This window comes from Ciconia boyciana, chromosome 1 (genome assembly GCF_034638445.1).
Source record: "Ciconia boyciana chromosome 1, ASM3463844v1, whole genome shotgun sequence".
NCBI classification, from domain to species: Eukaryota; Metazoa; Chordata; class Aves; order Ciconiiformes; family Ciconiidae; genus Ciconia; species Ciconia boyciana.
Genome location: NC_132934.1, coordinates 48797893 through 48817669, shown reverse-complemented (window position 1 = coordinate 48817669; position 19777 = coordinate 48797893). Strand labels below are relative to the sequence as shown.

The 19777-nt window shown below is 43.8% G+C and overlaps 1 protein-coding gene across 1 annotated transcript; it reads left to right on the top strand.

Moving 5' to 3' along the window:
- Nucleotides 1-3953: 3953 nt before the first annotated feature.
- On the top strand, nucleotides 3954-13195 carry LOC140648188 (uncharacterized protein C12orf50 homolog). Its single transcript, XM_072854236.1, has 10 exons — nucleotides 3954-4240; nucleotides 6594-6758; nucleotides 8454-8531; nucleotides 8621-8734; nucleotides 9528-9602; nucleotides 10392-10511; nucleotides 10698-10901; nucleotides 11712-11801; nucleotides 11890-11981; nucleotides 12954-13195. The coding sequence occupies exons 1-10, from the start codon at nucleotides 4075-4077 to the stop codon at nucleotides 13017-13019; spliced, it is 1170 nt and encodes a 389-aa protein (XP_072710337.1). The 5' UTR covers nucleotides 3954-4074; the 3' UTR covers nucleotides 13020-13195.
- Nucleotides 13196-19777: the final 6582 nt, after the last annotated feature.

The window sequence follows — 19777 nt, the reverse complement described above, 5'->3', positions numbered from 1 at the left end:
CTGTTGTTCGCCAGCCTCTCTGCCTCGCCATACAACCTTGGCATGTGTGGTGGGTTGAGCCTGGCTGGACGCCAGGTGCCCGCCAAGGCCGCTCTGTCACTCCCCTCCTCAGCTGGACAGGGGAGAGGAAATACAGCGAAAGGCTCGTGCGTCGAGAGAGGGACAGGGAGAGATCCCTCACCCATTACCGTCACGGGCAAAACAGACTCGGCTCGGGGAAGTGATTTAATTTATTACCAATCAAATCTGAGTAGATTAACGAGAAATAAAACCTAAATCTTAAAACACCTTTGCCCCAGCCCTCCCTTCTTCCCGGGCTCAACTTCACTCCTGGTTTTCCTCTCCCTCCTGCCCCCGAGAGGCGCAGGGGGACGGGGAATGGGGGTTGCGGTCAGTTCATCACACGTTGTCTCTGCAGCTCCTTCCTCCTCACGCTCTTCCCCTGCTCCAGCGTGGGGTCCCTCCCACAGGAGACAGTCCTCCACCAACTTCTCCAACGTGGGTCCTTCCCAGGGGCAGCAGTCCTTCAGGAACAGACTGCTCCAGTGTAGGTCCTTTCCATGGGGTACAGTCCTTCAGGAACAGACTGCTCCAGCATGGGGGGTCACAAGTCCTGCCAGCAAAGCTGCTCCAGCGTGGCCTCCTCTCCCCATGGCTCCACAGGTCCCACCAGGAGCCTGCTCCGTCTTGGAGCCGGCTGGCATTGGCTCTGTCCAACATGGGGGAAGCTTCCAGCAGCTTCTGACAGAAGCCACCCCTGTAGCCCCCCTGCTATCCAAACCTTGCCACGCAAACCCAACACAGAATTCATTCTTCTGACCGTACCTTCTTCTGTGCCTCCTTTAGGCACGGCTATATGGCTACAAAGAGCCCCTGTTTGGAGAGCTCTTGGCGGTGTTAACAGTTTCTTCCTCTGGCTGCTCCTGCCCGCTGACAGTTTGTTATTCCTGGCCCTCCTCTGCTTTCCTGAATTTTTCCTGAAGTGACTTCGTACTTCTCCCCTGGCTTGGGTGCATCCACCGCTGAGCCAGCCTTGTAGCGTTGTGCCCGTGGAGTCACTGGCACCTGCTTTTCATTTACACATCTGCCACCCATCCCACTGGCAGACCAACAGCGTACAGTACAGCTGTGCTTTGGTGATTAGTCCCTCCAGTCCAGTGGTGGTGGTTTGTTTTTTGTTTTTTGGGGTTTTTTTTGCCAGGGAACCACCAGCCACATGCACTTCTGGTGGTCCTACAATCCACTAGTCCTTGTTCTTGAATTCTGCCTTGTATCTACCTCCCTTCTCTTTGGCTCCATCTGGAGCCTCATTACTCTTCAAGCGATGGCATCCTTCTCCTTTGAGGTCGCGGCTCCTTTCCCTTTCTGCACTTCCCATCATGTTTTACTCCTCAGTTCCCGGGTTCTGATCTAACCGTGCTCTGAAGTGTTCATCTCCAAGTCACTGATGTCACTCAGTGCTGTACATTTGACCCCATGTCCTGGGGATCACAGCATGGCCTACCATTTTCCAGGACTGAAACTTCATGTGCCCCCTAGACATTTTTTGTTCAGAGGCAGCCTGGGACCTGCCTGAGAACAGAGGTGTTAATTAGGGACACCAGTGTAGGCTGTTCGTTCTGCTTCAGCTGTGGCAGTGGACATCATGGAAGCAAGAAAAAGCAATGAACCCCAACAATGTAAGCAGTTAACAGCTAACAGTGTACTAACGGGAAGCAGCAAGTTTGCCCATCCAAAGAAAGAGGCGCAGTAAGAAAAACCTTGGGCACAAGGCTTTTGGTTAAAAAGAGTCAAGAATAAGGTTTGTCTTTGTGGTATCAAAGATTGCTTTCTAAGACCACAGCTCCTACGGCAAGAAGCTGGGTATTATTTAAGCCCTGCCCAATGGGTTTGTTCCATTTGACGTTCAAGAAACACCGCAATGGGAGACTCTTTGAAACGGTCCGATTTTCCATACTTTCCTCTGAAGCAATGGAGACAAAGGAAGATGTTCAAGCTGGACAGGTCACATAGCGCCATCATGCTAATGTCATGAGCTGGAGGAGCCATTGGCAACTGTGGAATGTGGCAACTGTAACATTCTATACCGGCTGGCAACTGCCTTCGTCAGTTCAAGCAGCCCGGAGAAGGTACCACTGCCTTCGTTCAAGTGGATTTTGCTGTCTGTTGGAGTTTTGTTTCGAAAAAGCAGCAGAGCTAAGGTGGTGAAGGTTCCGTTTTTGAAAGAACACTACTGGTTTCAGGATAAGATTAGGGTTTGCCTGACTGTTGACAGCTTTACCGTTTTCATGAATGTTCTGCCGGTATTAAGAGAGTGGAGGAGAAGCACAAGAGGTGACAATGGCTGCAGCTGGGAGTGACCGCTATTTCCACTGTTCTTCCCCTACGCACAGGTAAATGCTGTAGATTTGAGCGTGGTTGGTATCCTTGATTTTCTTGAGATATCCCTGTTGAAAGGGAGGTTTATTATGTAAAGTTAGCAGTTGATCTGTCGCTCTGTCTGGGTCATGGCCGCATCTGGAGAGCAACTATCTGATTTTCAGAAGTGGTGAGAAGAGCTAATGGTCATCTAAACAATGGAGAATTTCTCCTGTGAACTGGGCTCAGGTACTCAAGGAACAGCCAAGTTGAAAGCTGTGCATAAAGACCACTCATCACTTCCTTATTGAATCAACATTATATTGATTCCGAATAAATCGGCCATGTTTATAATTTCTGCTTCCAGCGAGTACCTGAATTTCTGCACAATCAGTTATTTAAAACCAAGTCCTTCAGAATGAGTTGGTCTTTGAAAGAAATCTTTATATTCCACCGGGTGAAAATCCAGGGGTGGGTGTAGGGCTCGTCGTTGCTGCATGCGTTCCAGCATCGGGGATTTAGGCGTTAATGCCTGGGAGATGGGCTTTGGCTCCAGACCCCAGCGTGTCTCAGTGGATGGCCCAGTTGTACTGACGACAGTCCGAAAGTGGCGTGTTTTGGAGATGCTGCTCCTAGACCCAGGTGTCAATGTCTGGACCTGGGTGAAAGTTACCTTCCAATATTCCAATAGTTTCAAGCCTGACTTTGTTTGCCTTTAAACAATTACACAGAAACTTGTTAAGAAATAACCGGCAGCCTGGCATTTACAGCTCTCAGCTGGCATGTAGTTCATATCCCGGACATAAACCTGAGTTTCTGTGTTCAGGGTAATGGTCATGAGCACTTGCCTCTTTGGAAGCAGGAGTTTGTCATGAGCGTGAGGAAGATACCTCCGGTTATAAGGATAAGTGAATTGCATAATCCGAGAGGATGCTAAAATCCGTAAACTTTAATAAGGCAGAGGTACAGAAAAATGATTTCAAGTGTGACTAACAAAGTGACTGTCGTTGTGAAAGTGCTCTCTCTGCAATATCGTGCAGACTTTTTAGCTGGCGACGTATTGATCAATAGAGGGAGAGCAGCGCTGTGATAATATGTATGAGTGAAGCAGCAATAATTACACAAATATTTCAACAAATCCAGGTAGCTCTTCTTTTGTCCCATTAGGCTTTTGTTTGTCGTCTATAAAAACAGCGGGGAGATGGTGTGAGCAGTGTAACGACAGTAGTCTCAGAACATCGATTCCCAAATTTTTAGTTTTCCAGTTTTTGTTGGGAATCTTTCTGGGATCTGTTTCTCACTCCTTATTTTCCCATAGGCCCATGTCCTTTAATAGTAAGAGAGCACTAGTGCAAGATGTGCGCTTGTGCAGCAGATTTCATTTGAGATTGACCCGATTATCCCATTGCGCAGGAAAGGAAACTCAGGCCCCTGTCAATTAAGTGACTAATAGATGTTTTTTCTTCCCAGCATCTCATGAAGAGCCTGCAGTACAGTAAGTAGACTGCTTTACTCCTATTCTTATCCAGGAACAGTTTGGCACCATGAAAGCTCCATTCACCTGACTCGAGATCACTTTAGAGGTGTCCGGAGCTTCAGATAACTTTAAAGATAACTGTCACTGCTCTAAAATAGCAGAGCGTGGTCCCCCAAAATCCGAGTCACATGTACTAGTCACAGCAGTGCACCATGTACTAATGCATTTACTCCATTTTTATGGTTATACTTCCAGTATCTGAAAACTGTTTTCTCCTGCAGAAAAAGTACTGCAACATCTCCTGTTTCTGGGAAACACAACCCTCAGGCTGTTTGAGGATCACTTGTGCCTTCCATCATAGCAAACCTCGTAATATAAATGGACTGTTTTTGCCACCTAGTAACAGTGAGTAAAAATATTTTCTCAACAATTTCTTCATTAGAGTAAGTAAATACACAAAAATGTCCTTCCAGTGCTTCCTTCCGGTGCTTACGTGATATATATTAAGGTGAAGAAATGTACCGTGGCAAATCAGTCAGGTATGATCTGCTGTCCCGGCAAGCTCAAGGCAAAGCAAGGAATTGTATTGGCATTTGCACAGGGTTGCCACGTGAATATTTTTAGCTGTCCTGTTACGGATCTTCCTAAGTATCAGTGACGTGAAAGATGCGGTCACAAATGGCAATTTAGGTTGCTAAGATCCGTGGAGTAAAAATGTTGCTTTACTTGGGTATTTGCTCGATTCAGTCTCTCTAGGAGTGAAAACGCTTAGTAGGCAGGCAATCATTTAAGAGAAATGAGGAGTAGCGTGTGTGGTGGGGGAAGGAGGTTGGCAGGGCCAGTAGTAGCAATACCTGTTGACAGAGCACAGCATGTTACATGGATGAGACAGCCCTTGTGCAGATAACATGAGATTACAGGGCTGTGTGTGCAGATGTATTTCCAGTTCATCGTTCTGAATACATTTGTCAGGCTTGAACATTGGATGCAGGCCACTGAAGTCCAGTAATAGTGCGTAAGGCAGTACAATAGCTGCAAATCAGAGTACTTCTGGAAAAACCCACCGTTACAATTTGGGTTTTTTCCTCAGTCCTTTCTAAGGGGAGCTCTTGTCTACCAGGGGGCCTGGTAGACAGCTGGAACCCGGAACAGGGTAAGAGTCCAGGGCAGGGAAGCAAGACAGATGTCAGAAATGGGGGAAGCAGGAGTGAGAGCAAGTCAGCATGACTTGTCATAGATGCGTGAGCAAGTGGACTAAACTCTAGGTGTTCCTGGGCCTTATCTCCAGAGCTGTGGACAGGTGTCGTCAGAGAAGGCCAGAAAGAGCTCTAGTCAGAAGCAAACACCTTGTGTTCCTGGAATTCCCTAGGAAAAGGCAGCCTGTCATATCTGGGCGTGTTGAGCCTAACTAACCCCAGAGGACCAAGGCAAGAACTTGAGCGCTGTTTCTAGGAGTGTCCATACTGCTTTTAGTGCAGTTCCCACATCCACAGCAACGGCCCGGGACAGCTAGTGCTGTCGTAAACACCACGTCGGCACGCTGTTGGGTGTGGTGCGAGTCAGAGACGATGCCCAAGAGGCACTATGGACAAGGGCATCCTGTTTAAGAGCAGCGTCCAACGATCAGAAGGAGAAAATGGACCCAACCCTTTTTCTTTTCACTGCAGCATGGATCAATTGAAAGGCCGTGTGCTCCACAGCAACATTGCAAACATTAAAACTGCATTTATTCATGTCAATACTTAGAAATCTTGTTCAAGTAATTTAAGTTTAATTTGGCTTACACTCCCGGAGCTCATAATACCCTGTTCTGGACACTGAAAAAGGCTCTATCAAGTTCAAGTGCTGTAGCTTACTTTCTCTTGCATGAGAGACAACAAATCGGATCCACAGGAGTGTTATTTAAACTGGGTTTAATATGACAGACGTGCTGTCATAGGCAAGCAAGAGATGCACTAGAATAACAACAACTGGCATAAAAGAAAATGCCCATGCTTGATCTTACTCCTTTAAAACTGGAAAACATATCCAGCATCGATATTTTTCATATAATGCACAGAATCCTGATTGTATCTATAGTTGCAGCTTGGTCAGCTTGAACAATACCAATAGGCTCACCATTTTTCATCACTTTTCTTTTCAGCCCATTGCATTTCCTGGCTCTCAGAAAATGCTATCCCACTAGTGAAATAGTTTTGCTGCAAAGATGATGGGTAGATATAAACTGCTAAGGAAAAGAATAGCTTTCCTGATCTTCTGATTAAGTGTCAATTATTTTCATGAACTTCATATTCTTTCTCAAAATCTACATTTTGTGCTTCGTAAAGAGAGTTGTGATTCAGAAAATGTTGATAGAAAAAAAATGCCCACAAGCTCAGAATGGGTAATCCTGTGCTTAGCACTGCTAAATCCTTCAAAATTGATGCCATGGGGAGCGATACAGGCCTGCCTCTTCTTCAGCATGTTTAAACTATTTTCACCAGTGGGGTCCCAAACTCATTGACTCCCTTCAGCACAGCTATTACTAAGCACACGTTTCCCTGTGTTGTAAGTATCTACCTGTTGTTTCATACTTTCTGTAGTTGGAAGATGCTCTTTTGCCAACCTCCGCAGAAGATTTTGCCTAAAAGGCACAATCTGTCTATGGAATGATTCCTTCAGTCTGATCATCATTTCAGAACTCTACCGGCTGCTCTGCACCTGGATTTGACCTTCTAGTTCCCTCCCAATAAAATAAATGTAATGTTCTCTTCTGCAGATGCCCCATTGCAACAGGGTGTCCAAGAAGGGATTCTGCAGCCAGCCCGTCGTCAAGAATCACTCAGAAAGCAAGAGAATATTCTACTACCAATTCACCCTCCACTGATTATAAACCTCAACGATGAAGAGGACGATGAAGAGGACGATGAAGAGGAAGAGAACTGTAAACAGTTTTTTCTTTCTTTGATGAGGAAGTAGAATGGGTTTTTTTGACCCTCACAATGTACTTCACAGTTGATTTATGATAATAACCCTTACATGTTTAGAGAAGAGTTGTTGTCAGGTTTTTGACATAGTTTCCAGCTAATCCCCAAAATCTTGGAACTGGTACTTACCAGATGTGAGCGAGGCAACACGTTCTAAGTCCTCTGAAGTGCCTAGCTGTATATTTCAATTGTGGTATAATTCACATACCTCTTTTTCACAAAATAGAGTTGGAAATGTGATCCACGCTTCAGATGGCCATCAAATACTCTTCCAAGTATCTCAGAATTTGGGGATGAAATTACAAGTTTAGGAGGTAGTTCTTTTCTGGGAAACACACTTTTGAACAGGGGCTGTACACACTCATCACTGAAGGCGAAGTCACAGGTTTGGTTACAAAAGACAGTTGTGTGACTTTGACTTAAATCACTTGTTTGACTGATTTCCTAAACTCTGTAGGCAGTCTCATTTTATGACAGAAAGTAATCCTTAATCGGCAAAGAGAATCCATACAAAACTCTTCACTAGTTTAAATGAATGTGTATGTGTATCTATTTTTATATATAGATATATATCTATATTAGCTTTTTAAATGTAGTTAAATGTAGCGGATTGATGCATGGACTCCGATCGAGGGGTAAATCGAAGACCCTTTATTGAACTATTACATGGCTTATATACTTTCTAATTGTTTGTACATGCGCTACTGAGAGAACTCTTATTGGTTTATATGTCTTGTTCACGCGTCCTTCATGCGTTCCTTCAGCTAATACAATTGGCTATCTTTTGCAACTTTGCAGTTCCTTTCTTCACAACAAAAAATCACGCGCTCGCCTTATCTCTCTCCAATGCTATCTGCTCCTACTCCTGACACACAGCCTCCTTCCCTCAGGCATAACCCAAACTCTCAGTACTTCAATCTTGTTAACCCTTCCACTCCTGCTATGCCTAATTCCTCCTCAGTTAAACGGCTGACTGTATTTCACTTAGAGATGAGAGCTTCATAGGGAAGGACTGAATTGCACATTCCCAGAGAGTGAAAGTGAGAGAACAACCTACTCTCACGCGTGCACTCCGCAAATTACTGTGCTCGTTCTCAGGCAGCCCCAAGCTGCTTTTCACCTTCCCCTGCCCTTCAGGTTGTCTGGCAGGGCTGCCTGTTAGTGCTTCCTAACTCGGTTTCCGTCTGAGTAAGCCACATGAATTTAAACAGTCTAAAAGTGGGGCTTTGCTGATCTTAGTAGCCTTAACTGAGACTGATGAGAAGCACTCACATCACCAGCTCTGCCAGCAGGCATTACGGGAGAGTAACTGTGGGCAGAGGTTTTGTGACAAGCACTCCCTGGAGACGTGTTTAATCACAAGATTTCCTCTTGAGTGTGAAAGATTATTTTGAAAATGAGTACTGAAGATCTTTTTGAGTTGTTTTAAATCAACACACGGTAGCTTCTTAACATGTGTTGGAACTGCAATTCCATTGCACTTGGAAATACCTCATATTAAGGAATCATTTTTCTGTCCAGAAGCAGAGGTTGCACTCAGAAAAAAAAAAGCCCGTGACCAAAATGAAACCCACCATGATATTTGATTATTAAGAATTGTTGAAGGTGGTTGTATAGATAGCTAGTAATCTTTTGAAAATTATTTCCTACAGACGTTTCTGATTGGGTGCCTAAGACTGATGCAGAAATTGAAGAGGAAAGAGCAATAAAGGAAATATGCTATAAATCTGGTAAATATGTAATGAGTCACTCTTTCCTAAACAGCAATGCTGCCAATATAGTAAACTCGGGTTATTTTTCCTTCTTGGGGTATGTTTAGGAGAGTATTACGGGATTCAGTACCCTCACGAACACCAGTCGACAAAAACTGTGCCTTCACCTCGGAACAATGAGCTATTACCCTTGGAAGCTACCGAGCGAGACTTGCAGAAAGGCAAGTACTTGTCATCTTCTTGGACAATGCTTACCGCTTTTAAAATTACTGTTACAGGGAGAAACTATTACATAGTGTGCCCCTCCTCCCCGCTTGTTTAATTTAGTGACAATAAAAGAGAGCATATGAGAAAGAGCATAAAAATACTTCAGTAATTTTTCCCCAGAGGTAGATAGAGATATATATGTAGTGTCACACACGTGGTGACTACCTGCGTCGACTGTAGATGGAAAAGGTAGAAATGGGCTATTAACCCTACGTGTACTTTCCTGAGATACACAACATAGGTCTTTCATATCATTTGTCTTCACCATCAAGATTTATGTACTCTAATTTTAACCATCCTCAGCTTAGGAATGTAGTTTAAATTTCTCACCTAGGCTCTCTGTTGCAAATGGAGAGAGCCAGGCACTCTCAGGGGGCTATTTACTGCATCATAAGATAGTGCCAAAGAAAGGTGAGACAAGTCCCTTTCCCGGAGGTGCTCCATGCTCTCTGCTGGCTGTCTTGGGTGTCTAGGTGACGAAATGTCACGATACATCACACTTTCGTATAACTAAATTTAGATGAAGTAAATACCACCTCTAAGTCTCTTATAAAAGGTAAGAAGAAGAGAGTTCCGTTTTTTTTGAATACTGGTCTTTATCCAACATAATTAAGGTCAAAGGAATACAAATTCATAAGTATTTACCTCCCTTATTATGTGTCTCCTTCATTCTTGACCAAGTGGCATGACCAAAAAAAATCTGTAGTAGATTTTATACTGAGTAATTAATATATAATTGCATTGTAGGCGAGAGTTATGTTCTTACAGTAACAACGCACCAGAGGAATCAGGAGATGAGTCATGAAAAATTGCTGGGCAGAAGTATGACCTGCTACTTTTAATAAAAAAGAATATTCTTGTTTGTTTTGTGTAAATTTCAGGAATAAATTCTTGATGATACTGTTTTAGGTAAAACAGATTTGAGTAGGATGAGGTGCTAATAAAAAAATGGGAATGGAAAAATTGTCTCCATTGCCAATACTACAGACATGTGAAGTCATGCTTTTTTGACCAACGCTTATGCCAGCCTCAATTGTTCAGTTGCATTTGGCAAAATTATTTTCGTCTCATTTCTACATTTAAAATGTTTTAGATGTATTTAGACTATAGACAAGGAAATCAGTAACAAATATATGAACAGAGCTTTTAATATATGTCTTGAATTAGAATTAGATAAATTCAGAGAAAAGGATAGAGATGTTTCCCCAAAGCATTTCTTCTACTGAGTTCTCTGAGGCTTTTGGTACTATGAAGACATGCATCTTGAAAATACCATAAATTCAGTCAGGTAGGAGTCATAAACTTCAGTCATGAAAAGTGAGCAGCTAAAGAACAAGCAGGTAATTTGTAGCTGGTTCTTTACTTTGGGGCCATAGTCTTCCTTAACCTGCATATGATGGTATTTTCTTAGAGAGCATGAGAGGCATACCTCAGTTACACAGGACAGGATCCAAAAAACTAACAACAGAGAAAGAAGAACATAAAAGGAGAGGGTAAAGGAAATTGCACTAAACTAATCACTAGCTCATCAGGTAGGAGGAAGAGAATGGCAGTGCCATTCCCTGTGCTTACACACAAGCAGCTACAACTTTCTTTCTGTTGCCTTTCCAGGTGATGGTAATACAATTCCTACAAAAATTAATAATGCAAAAGGAGAAGGAGGGAGTTCGGAAAGGAGAGCACCTACAGAGAGTATTCCCAGACCAGATCGTAGATCCTTTGGAAATGGAGGTAATATACTTTAGCATCAGCTTCGCGTTGCTGAACATCAAGCGATAAATAAAATACCCGAATATATTTGGATTGGGCTATCCATAAAGAACATGTTTTTAATCTTGTCTTCCAGCCTCCAGTCTCCTGCACTATGTCAAATTTTGAGTAACAGCACAACATTTTTTCTTGTTTTTTCACTTTTAGGAATTCACACTTCAGACCCCAAAGTAAAACAAGGTTACCAACAAAGGGGTCAAAGTAAGGATGATGAAACGGCTTCCTCCATTCCTTATGTGAGAGAAAGTGGAAGAAAGACTTATTTCAGTTCTTCAGAACCTCGAAGATCAGCATACGTCGTCTACCGTACTGTCACCGCCACTCAAGAACCAAAGCTCAATGGATCTGCAGGTGGGCTCCAGCTTAAAATGGAGGACTCTTAAAATGCCGCAAATATGCCTGTCTGTATTGTGCTGCTTTCGATTTTGTCCCTGCAGGTGAATATTAAGTTATTTAGGCCTAAATACGGGCAAGAGTACGTTTGACCCAGCATAATTTTCACACGTAGATTGCAGCAGTATCCACAGACAGAAATGTAAAGCTTTCTGAAGCTCTACAATTAGTCAGACAGAATATTCATCAACACTAATTGAGCCACCTCCATAGCAGGAATTAATTTCTCTGCCAACAAAGAGGCATGAATGCAATGATGTGCTGATGTGCACAAATATACCGATCCCCACTTTTACAGCATCTTGTATGTGACTCATTCTTTTGAAATATTTAATAATTTATTGGTAAAAAATTTAAATACTCATAAGTTAAGAAAGTGATGTCATCTTGCCCGTTTCAGTCATTGCTCTTAAGCTGGGCTGAATCTCCATCTTGAGGTGCCTCCCTGTCTTAATTTCCAATAAAAGGAACCTCCTTCAGACAGAGTAACCCCTACTTTCAGTTGAAGAAAGTTAAGTGAAGTGAATCCCAACATCACTGCTTCTTCTCGGGGACGAGTAGTTGTGGGTTTTTTCTGTTTTCTTTGAACGTTTGCTTTGATTCAATGTGGGCAGACGGCTATGGAGATTACAGGGAGAACATTCTTAATGTGAAGAATACATTTTACCAAATTTCCAGGTTCAAAAAGGATAGAGCATTTCAGTAAAAGGTGATCAGCATTCTTGTCATAAGAACAGCCATTACCATTTTTGCTACCTTTCTTTGCAGCAGTACCTGAGCCACGTGGTGGGAAATGCTCCAGACAAAAGAATCAGCTTGACACAAAGAGAAGATTTGGGACCCAAATGGAAAACTATGGTAATACTTACATGTTGGGAATAAACTGAAAATTGTAGGGGTCTTGTGCAATTACTAACTGGAATTAATGTGTATGTTTTTTCTATAGACAAATACACTTCAGGATCTTACAACGCACCAACTTGGAGGAACAGATATCCACGTGCAAAAACCTTCTCCAAGTTTAAAACAACCAGTCAGGTAACTGCTTGATAGAAATTGTGACAGTTCAGTCTTTTGAGCAGAAGCGACATGTCTCTCCCCACCTAGAAAATGTACGATTGCTCTTAAAACTTCCCCAACCAAACCCCGCAAGATTCTAAGCAATGCTGAGTAGTCCGAAAGAGCGGAGCATAGTTTCGTTTGTTTGCAGACATGTAATTTTGCCTGTAGAACTAACCCGTGATTTCTAATTTTCCACAATCTTCCTGATACGAAAGCAAAATAGGAAGCTGCCTTTAAAGCGAGGAGCTACAAGAAGTGGGTTTTGGCTTGTAGCACTGGACAAAGCGCAGTAGAGGCTGTATGAGTGTGATCTATTTGTCTCTCTCTTTGATTGCTCGTGAAGCGTCTGCAATAGCGGAACGATGCTCAGCCGAGGTCCAACTTCATAAGGGGACGCAGGCTCCAAAACATTCACCAGATGCCCTAAGGACCATTCATACATTTTACAGCTGCCTTGAAAGCAGAGATTAGAACCTCTATCTCGTGTCCCTCGGATGAATGGCCAAACCCTTGGTCTGCACTCTCTGCTTCGTTGTGACATTTCCTGCTTCTCTCCCATCTCTGTGTCCCCCACGGACGTAGCAGGGCAGTTCCATACTCAGCACGAGGCCGTTTTGATTCCACTCTGAGATGTAATTCTGTAGAGGTACCACACAGATGCAAAGCACCAAAAACCACCTTCTGTAACCCCTCACCAGGCTTGCTACCATATTTGGTTTCTTTGTGCAAGTACCACATGGTTCTCAAACATCTGCTTGGGAAGGTTTTAGAGGAAAAAGACTTGAAGGGTACCTTTTGGAACATGGGTGAATTAGATTAGGATGACAGTTTTTATTTCTGTTGCTTCTAGAAGTGAGGAAAGTTTACTTCCTAAAATGTTTCTGAAAGAGCATATAGTTTGACTCTAATAAACGATGCCCAAAATGTTCTGTACATCTATTTTGACAGCAGAGCCAAGAAGACATGGAAGTGAATCAAAAAGGAGAACGATATGTGGACAGGAGAAAGAGATGAAGTGAGTGCGTCAATTCTAACTTGAAGTAAGGAAATTATCAGCTAGAGATCCAAAGATGACAACAATGCAAATTCCAAAAGAAGACGTAGGAAGTACACTGTAACACTTAGAAACTGACAAAAATGGAAATTTGTGTTTAAGAAGAATGTTTGTATATTCATAAATGTAGCTAAGAAAAATAAAGATGCATTTTGTTTGACCTACACTATTTGCCTTGCTTGTAACAGGACTGTGATTAGTTAAAAGAAATTCCCCTGAGCTTTGACTGCCTTGAATTGACAAGCACCAAAGTATGCCTTGTTTGAACTCATCGTTCAGCTTCCAAGTTATTTGCAGAAAACTCTGCACCTCAAATCAACAAAGCATCTTCCTCTCTCCGATTCCTACCCCCGACTCCATCACCGGCAGCGCCCTGTGCACGGAGGAGGGAGTGATCCACAACACAGCTAGCCTGAGCAGGCGCAGGCTGTGCCGTGCCGTGCCGTGCCGTGCCGTGCCGTGCCGCGGCTGAGGGGACGGGGCTTGTTTAGCCTGGAGAACAGGAGGCTGAGGGGAGACCTTACCGCTCTCTACAACTACCTGCAAGGAGGTGGTAGCCAGGTGGGGGTCGGTCTCTTCTCCCAGGTAACAAGCCCTAGTGTAGTCAATCAGGAGCTGGTGGAAGGCTGGGACTTACGTGAAGTTGCTAAGAGGGATTCATGCTGGAATGTGGAACGTCTAATCAAGCATGACTGTCCCTGGGAGTAAAGCACATCCTGGAGAAAGATGTAAGCTAATTAAGATGATTTTGGACAATCTGAAACTGCAAGCGGAAGTGTGATAAGAAGCACCCTTTCATGAACTATCCTCATTAGAATACTAAAAATCACACCCCTTGAGCCTGAGACCCCGGCCCAAGCAGAGACCCCTCACCTTTCAGCAGGCGCAGAATATTCAAGTAGCACTCCAGCTCTCAGTTGAAATAAGAGAAATGTAAACCAATAGAAAACTGCTTTGTGTAATTAATTATGCATATGTATAACTAGAACATATAAACATTGTACCTGCACGACCGAACTTTGTGCTAGCTTTGTGGAATGACCACCTAGCACCCATCTCTGCGCAGACATGAAAGAAAATGCCTCTGCCCTGTGTGTATAATGGTGTCTCGCACACCAGGTAAACCACCTCACACTTGTGGGATAGCAGTTTTGGTGACCCAGATGGGACTGCGCTGTCAGCCTTGCCCGATTTGTCTTGCCGCATCCTACGGGGAGAAGAAGAGACCTGCGTGGACTCCAGCGCGCACCGACCTGTTGATGGGGACTCCTTCAGCTCCTCTCCTGCAGTCGGGTGGTAAGCGACGCAACGGTGCAATGCTACTGAAATGAGGTATATTTGGGCGGGGGGGATATGAGAAGAGTGGGATAGGGGCAAGATCTCTCAGGAAGCAGGCAGCATTTCTTCTGTTCTGGGCTCTGCATAAACGCATCAGGAACAATATGCAGCCGTAGCATAATGTTGTTTGTTTCTACATGCTGTTCTGTGCTGAGTAATGAAGGGAGACGTCCCTTGTTTTGGTTTGTGTATGAAACGCTGGGTTTTTTCGGGAGCGACATGGGCGCTGCTGCTTCCCAGGAGGCACCCCTTTGCTCTCCTCTACGGTGCATCCTGAAGAATTGGAATAAATTGCGGGGGGATCCCATGACTAAAAAGAAGCTAAAACGATAAGGTAATCAATGGTGGCCACAATACCAATTGGAAGATGGTAAAAAATGGGCTGAGAATGGATCCTTGAAACATGACACTATGTTGCAATTAATGTTGTTTTGTCGGAGAACTGAAAAATGGGATGAAATACCTTATGTGGATATGTTGTCTGCATTAAGAAATGACTGGAATATTAGGAAGAAATGTGGCTTAATGCATTCTAAGCATCAGATTGGAATATATGCGCTAAAAGAGAAAAAGGAACAATCTTCTTGTATTGAGTCGAAACAATCCAGAAGGAATGTATAGTACTGTTAGAACCGTAATGAAGACTCATAATCCCAACTGGGGAGACGTACAGGCTCTCCTCGAATATTTGTTTACCACTGAGGAGAGGAGAACGATTTTAGAGAAGGCTACAGAGGGGCTGATCCAACAACGGGGGGGAGGGGGCGGAGGGTGTGTCTAATACCAACATGTACCTCCCAAAAGAGGATCCGGAGTGGGATCCAAACACAAGTGAGGGATTACAGAGGGTAAAGGAATATCAAAAGTTCATTTTGTATGGGATTCAACATGGAGTGCAAAAGCCTAAGACTTTCTCTAAACTAGATGAAGTAAGGCAGGGGGAGAAGGAAACCCCATCAGCCTTCTATGAGAGATTGCGTGAAGTAGCTCGAAAATGGACAGATGCGGATTCGGAAGATGACAGCAATTCAAAGTTATTTAACATGCTGTTTATTGGTCAAGCGACAGCAGATATAAGAAAGAAATTACAAAAGGTAGACAGTGCGGATGGCATGACAATCTGAGTTATTGTCAATCCCACAGCAGGTGTATAAAGTTTCCCCAGCTGTTCCAGTCAAGCTGGGGAATGAAAGAATAGATTTTTTAACTGATAGTGCAGCCACACATTCTGCTGTAACTAGTTGTAGGGGACCCTTAAGTAGAACTAAAATAAGCATTGTTGGTGCAACAGGGAAAACAATTTTAAGGCCGTTTTGACAACCTATGCAATGTTCACTTGGAAATACGACATTAACTCATGAATTCCCTTATATGCCAGAATGCCCCCTACCACTGCTTGGATGGGATTTACTCTGTAAACTGAATGCACAACTAAATTCTTCTGAAGACTCTGTTCAGTTGCCTATTCCTGCCCGGAAAGCCCAGAGATGTTTGCTAACCGAGAAAGATCCTGATGGAGAAAGGAATATTCCAGAGGAAGTACTGAATGCGGTCATACCTCTGGTGTGGGCATCAAAGATGCCCGGACGAGCAAAGAATGCGACCCCGGTAAAGACTGAACTGAAACCAGGAGCTCAACCGGTAAGAAAGAAACAATACCCCATTAAGCTGGAGGCCCCAAAAGGATTAGAACCTATAATAAGCTTCTTTTTAGAACACGGATTGTTACGGGACTGTCCATTGGAATTTAATACTCCCATCCCACCTGTAAAGAAGCCCCATTCTTCTGAATATAGACTGGTACAGGACTTAGGAGAAATTAATGCAAGGACAGTAGATGTCCACCCTGCGGTTCCAAATCCATACACCCTCCTTACGACAATCGCGAACAGGAATACTCCCTTCACAGTGTTAGATTTAAAGGACACCTTCTTCTGTATACCTGTGGATGAGCAGAGCCAGACCATCTTCCCCGCTGAATGGGAGAATCCAACTACAGGACAAAGGACACAACCCTGCTGGACTGTCCTTCCCCAAGGATTCAAGAACAGCCCTACCTTGTGTGGTAACATACTAGCCAGAGAATTGGAAGGATGGCAAAATGATCATGATGCTGTAACATGGTTGCAGGATGTTGATGATCTGCTAAGTGGTTCTGACAGTTATGAGGCATGTCTGGAACCCACCATCAGGTTGCTCAACCTTCTGGGCTTGGCAGGCTATCGGGTTTCTAAGAAAAAGGCTCAGATTGGGAAACAAAAAGCTCCAATATATGGGGGTTGAACTCACCAAAGGACAGAGAGAATTAAGTACTGAGAGAAAAGAGGTGATTTGTAGAATTGCGCTACCTACATCAAAGAAGCAATTAAGAGGATTCCTGGGAATGGCCGGATAGTGTGGCTTATGGATTCCCAATTTTGGGCTAGTTGCCAAACCACTGTATGCTGCTGTGAAGGGACCTGAGGGGGTTCTCGTAGGGTCACCTGAACGTAGGAGAAGTTTTGATGAAATTAGAAGGAAACTCATGGAGGCTCCTGCTTTGTGACTCCCAAATTTGAGGAAACCCTTCCAATTATATGTACATGAACGACAGCAAGTGGTATTAGGAGTTTTGACACAAAAATTGGGGAGCTGGAAAAGACCGGTGGGATACTTTTCAAAGCAATTAGAGGAGGTCGGTAAAGGTTGGCCCGCTTGTTTGAGGGCAGTAGCGGCTACTGCAACTTTGATGGAAGAATCTCAGAAACTGACATTAGGACAACCGATTACTGTGTTTGCACCTCATGCTGTGTCTTCTCTCCTTGAGAATAAAGGGCATCCTTGCATCTCCCCAGGCAGGTTAGCTAAATATCAAGCTGTGCTGCTGGAACAAGAGGATGTTGTCATCTCCCTGACCTCTGCTCTAACTCCTGCTACCCTGCTCCCGATTTCCGAATCCGGTGAATTGCATCATGACTGCTTAACCACCATCGAACAAGTGTATTCTAGTAGGCCTGATCTGCGAGACAATCCCCTACCGAATGCAGAACTGGAGTTATTTACTGATGGGAGCAGCTCTGTGTTGGAAGGAAGACGGAAAGCTGGATATGCAGTGGTAACACGTACTCAGGCCCTAGAAGCTAAATCTTTGCCTAGTAATACATCTGCTCAAAAGGCAGAACTGGTTGCACTAACACGAGCTTTAGAGCTTAGTCAGGGAAAAAAAAGGCAATATTTACACAGACTCTAAGTATGCATTCGGAGCAGTGCATGCACATGGGGCAATTTGGAAAGAAAGAGGACCTTTAAGTTCACACGGGACTCTGATCAAATATGGGACAGACATAATGAAGCCCTTACAGGCAGTCCTTCAACCGAAGGAGGTTGCTACAATGCATTGTAAAGCGCATCGGAAGGCAAACAGTGAAATCACAAAGGGAAATCGAAAAGCAGACCAGTTAGCAAAAGAAGCAGCATTACAGAAATCAAAATTTGAAGGAGCTTTAATTCCAGTACCCCATTTGGAATTATCGCCCCCACAATATACTGAGAAGGAAATCAATTGGCAGAGCAATTAGATTGTTCCAGAAATGATCAGGGTTGGTGGGTGACACCACTGAAGCAATTATTACTTGCTGAAAGATGATGGAAATTCTACTCGAGAAACTGCACCAAGAAGCACACTCGGGAGCAGATGCGCTAGTGCTTATTGCCAAAAGACACGTCATTGGGCCAAGAATGCAAAGCCTAGCAGATATAATAGTTAAAAAGTGCGCTATCTGTTGCGCCAATAACCCCCAAATTGCAAAGAAAATGACGGGAGGAGTCGTAAAACGAGGAATAACTCCCGGGAATACTGGCAAATAGGTTTTACGGAATTGCCAAGGTGTAATCTATATAAATATTTATTGGTAATGGCAGGCACCTTTTCTGGTTGGCCCGAAGCTTTCCCTAGTTGCACTAACAAGGCTAGTTGCACTAACAAGGGATTAAAATTTTACTGAAAGAAACTATCCCCAGACTTGGTGTTCCAGAAGGTATATCCTCCGATAACATACCCCACTGTATTGCAGAAATAGTGCAGGGAGTTTCTAGATTTCTAGACATTAAATGGGATTTGCATACCCCTTGGAGGCCACAGGCCAGCGGCAAAGTAGACAGAATGAATCAAACTCTAAAAAGACAGATTTCTAAAGTGTGTCAGGAAACTCAAATAAAAAGGGGTAGATATTCTACCCATAGCATTAATGAGAGCACGAATTACACCCAGAGTTAGGGAAGGTGTTAGTCCATTTGAGATCCTGTATGGGAAACCACATCGAATCAATCATTTAACCCCGGAGCAAGACCAAATGCGTATAAAGGGACAGGCTGTAATTAAGAGTAGTTGATCTCTCTCTCGCAGAATCTATCCTCCCTGCATAGGTACCTAAACCAGAAGACTCCCATTTCCTGGGACACGCCAGTACACCCATTCCAACCAGGGCACACGGTCTACGTGCGAACTTGGAAAGATGAGCCCTTGAAAGAAAAGTGGAAAGGACCTTATACAGTGCTATTAAAAACTTATGCAGCGGTAAAGGTGAATGGGATCGACTCCTGGATTCATTATACTAGAGTAAAGGCGGCACCAGACCAGGACAAGGGGACCTCTATGCCAACTGCAGAACTGAAACTCCCACTAACCAGGGACTGTCGATGAATTGTATCAAGGTTTTTCTTTGAGAAAACTACTACTGAAGTTACCCCTAGGACACTCTCGGAAAGTGTTATTAATTTAGCATGGTTACAATGAAAATTGTATCTGTGACATTGATTAACCTAGCATTTACTTTTTTTAACAGAAATCTAGTCTTAAAACTGATCCAATCCTTTGGAAGAATCCATAACGTGATTGGAACGTTATGGAAGAATCCATAACGATGAAGAATCCATCGCGTGAGCACCTCAGGCGAACTATCCTCATTAGGATACTAAAAGTCCCACCCCTTGAGCTGGAGACCCCGGCCCAAGCAGAGACCCCTCACCTTTCAGCAGGCGCAGAATATTCAAGTAGCACTCCAGCTTTAAGCTGAAATAAGAGAAAGGTAGACCAATAGAAAACTGCTTTGTGGAATTACTTATGCATATGTATAACTAGACCATACACAAATCGTACCTGCGTGACCAAAGGTTGTGCTAGCCTTGTGGAATGACCACCTAGCACCCATCTCTGCGCAGACACGAAATAAAAGACCTCTGCCCTGTGTGTACATTGGCGTCTCGCACACCGGGTAAACCACCTCACACTTGTGGGATAACGGTTACACAACAGCAGTGTCCGTCCACCTTTGCAGTAGGCACTGCACTGTATATATCTGCCTCTAACGCCTGTCCAGTTAGAGTTGCAGCCGCCAAAACT